Source organism: Myotis davidii, unplaced genomic scaffold, assembly GCF_000327345.1.
Source record: "Myotis davidii unplaced genomic scaffold, ASM32734v1 scaffold164, whole genome shotgun sequence".
NCBI classification, from domain to species: domain Eukaryota; kingdom Metazoa; phylum Chordata; class Mammalia; order Chiroptera; family Vespertilionidae; genus Myotis; species Myotis davidii.
The window spans coordinates 5771400-5774017 of NW_006296417.1; the positions used below are offsets into that span (position 1 = coordinate 5771400).

Consider the following 2618-nt stretch of genomic DNA (forward strand, 5'->3'; position numbering starts at 1 on the left):
AGCGGTCCAGAGGGGCAGGATGCCGCCCACCCAGCCGACCCACGGGCAGTTCGCGCTGACCAACGGGGACCCCCTCAACTGCCACTCCTACCTGTCGGGATATATCTCTCTGTTGCTGCGCGCGGAGCCCTACCCCACGTCGCGCTTCGGCAGCCAGTGCATGCAGCCCAACAACATCATGGGCATCGAGAACATCTGCGAGCTGGCCGCGCGCCTGCTCTTCAGCGCCGTCGAGTGGGCCCGCAACATCCCCTTCTTCCCCGACCTGCAGATCACCGACCAGGTGGCCCTGCTTCGCCTCACCTGGAGCGAGCTGTTCGTGCTGAACGCGGCCCAGTGCTCCATGCCTCTCCACGTCGCCCCGCTCCTGGCCGCCGCCGGCCTGCACGCCTCGCCCATGTCCGCGGACCGGGTGGTCGCTTTTATGGACCACATACGCATCTTCCAGGAGCAAGTGGAGAAGCTCAAGGCCCTCCACGTGGACTCCGCCGAGTACAGCTGCCTGAAGGCCATCGTCCTGTTCACCTCAGGTAGGAAGGGGCCCGGCCTGCTCCCGCCCGAGGGCCCTAGCCCGGAGTTAGGGACCAAGCCTCCCCCTGGAAAGGCCAGACTGTGGGGTGCCACTTGGATGAGAACTTGGAGTAGCTGCTGGGCCTGTGTGGGAAGGAGAGGAAGGCTGGGCTGCAGCAGGCAGGATGCTGCAGACACAGACTCTCAAATGGGCCAAGGGGAGGCCTCCGGGGCCTGCTGCCCTCCTGCCAGGCTTGGGTGTGAGCTTCTGCCACACACACACACACACACACACACACACACACACACCCTTAGCCCAGGCCCCCTGGGCCAGCTGAGCCTGTGGGGTCTTGTCAGCCCCCCAGTGGTCCTCTCTGTCACCCTGGCTTCGCCTCCCAGAGATGCCCCTGGGCCTGGGGGCGGTCCTGGCAGCCGTTTGCAGGGGAAAGTTTGCCTGTTAACTCGGTAGGAGTTGGAGCTCCAGGCAGAGCCAACTGGAGGGCACCAATTTCAAAAACCAGATTCTTAGGAAGACAATGCAAACGGCCAGGGGAGGGGAGCGAGCCGCCAGGCAGGGGCAGGAGGGAGAAAGGGGCCATCATAACTCTTCAGAGAGCCTGCCGGGGCCTGGGGAGTCCGGCCTCTTGCTCCCCCCTGGCCAGGCAAACACTTCAGGCAATTTCCAAACAACTCCAAGTGTCTGCCAACCTGGCTGCCAGCGTACGAATGTTGCTGGCGATAGAAAACCATCACCGACTGCGTGATGAAATCTAATTAGTTTGCATGTAGTTTAACCTGTGTGAGCAATAGATCTCATATTCATTAACTCTTGAGGCCAAATGATTTTTCCAAGTGCCTGGCTTTGCACTGTGGGCCACACCTGAGCCTTCTGGCTCCTCCACCTTCTTGTGCTAAGTTGTCAGCTGATCCCTTTGTCAAGGCCGAGGCGGGGAAGGGGTTCCCCATGGAGCACACTCCCCACTTGGACGTGGGTTTGGGGCTGGGATCCTAGCCCCCCACTGTGTGTTCAGCTCCCATCGGGACAGGGGAGAGCTTTGTGGCTAGCATGGCGGGGACAAAAAACCCAGCCCCTTCCTCACTGTGGGAAGGAAAGCTGGGGACCCAATGTATGGCAGGTTCTGAGTCTTTCCTATATCGCTGCTGTTTCCATAAAACCCCCTCACTGCCTTCAAAAGTCCTGAGGTGATCAATTAAAGGGCAGTGTCCCGGCAAGGGATGGCTATGTCAGAGGCTCGAATCTGGAGTCTTCTCCCTCGGGGGGACCTGTCAGAACGGGACCACTGGACCGTTTGCCTGATGCAGACCTAGCCTGCTGATGGCCCCTTGCCCCGCAGCCTCCGTCAGCCAGTCCCCGGACCCCACACCCACCACATGCCCAGCCCTGGGGGTGGCTGTGAATCGCTTGCCATCATTGTTAGTCTCAGCCTTCCCCCTGGGTCTTTCAGGGAGAGAAGTGCCTGATACTGTCGTAACAGTTTCATTCATTACTATTTGCAAAAGGCCCGGGCCTCTATAGTTATAAGCACATAGCACCCCACCAGGAGATGAAGGTCCCTGTTATCTGAGTCTCGGGGAGACCACAGGTGTGGGTGCTCAGGCAAGAGTCTTCTGCAAACACATCTTTTCATGCCTGACCACAGGCACCCACCCTGGGCGGGCAGAGGCGGGCAGAGTCCCGGAGACACACAGGCGCACATTGCATGTGTGTTCTGGGGCCTGGGGTGGAAGGGGCCGATTTCCAAGCCCCGCTTTAAGATGCACAGTGTGTGTGTGTGTGTGTGTGTGTCAGCCCCCGTCTTGTCTGGGGAGCCCCCTGAGGTCAGGTCACAGGCTGCGCCGCCTCCACCAAGCAGCCTCTCATTTCAAAGGCACTTGTATTTTTTTCCGTATCAGAAAAAGAAAAGTGTTTTCCTGAAGATATCGGGGAAAGGGGGGAGGGTATCTCTCTGGAGGGGCCTGAGTTGTTAAAAAAAAAATAACTAAAGGGGGGTAAGAGAAAAGGGGAGAGAGAAGAAAGGGGGGAAAGAAACAGCTCAAATGAAGAGAGATCACAGTTTGCATGGCTGCCCTTCAATGGGCTAAACTGA

At 58.8% G+C, this 2618-nt stretch overlaps 1 protein-coding gene across 1 annotated transcript in view; it reads left to right on the forward strand.

The window, feature by feature from the left end:
- The window catches only part of NR2F2 (nuclear receptor subfamily 2 group F member 2), a 13681-nt gene that overhangs the window by 7737 nt on the left and 3326 nt on the right, over positions 1-2618 (forward strand). The window contains exon 2 of the mRNA XM_006771754.2: positions 3-530. Coding sequence (XP_006771817.1) covers positions 3-530 — 528 coding nt within the window. The remainder of the gene's footprint in view (positions 1-2; positions 531-2618) is intronic.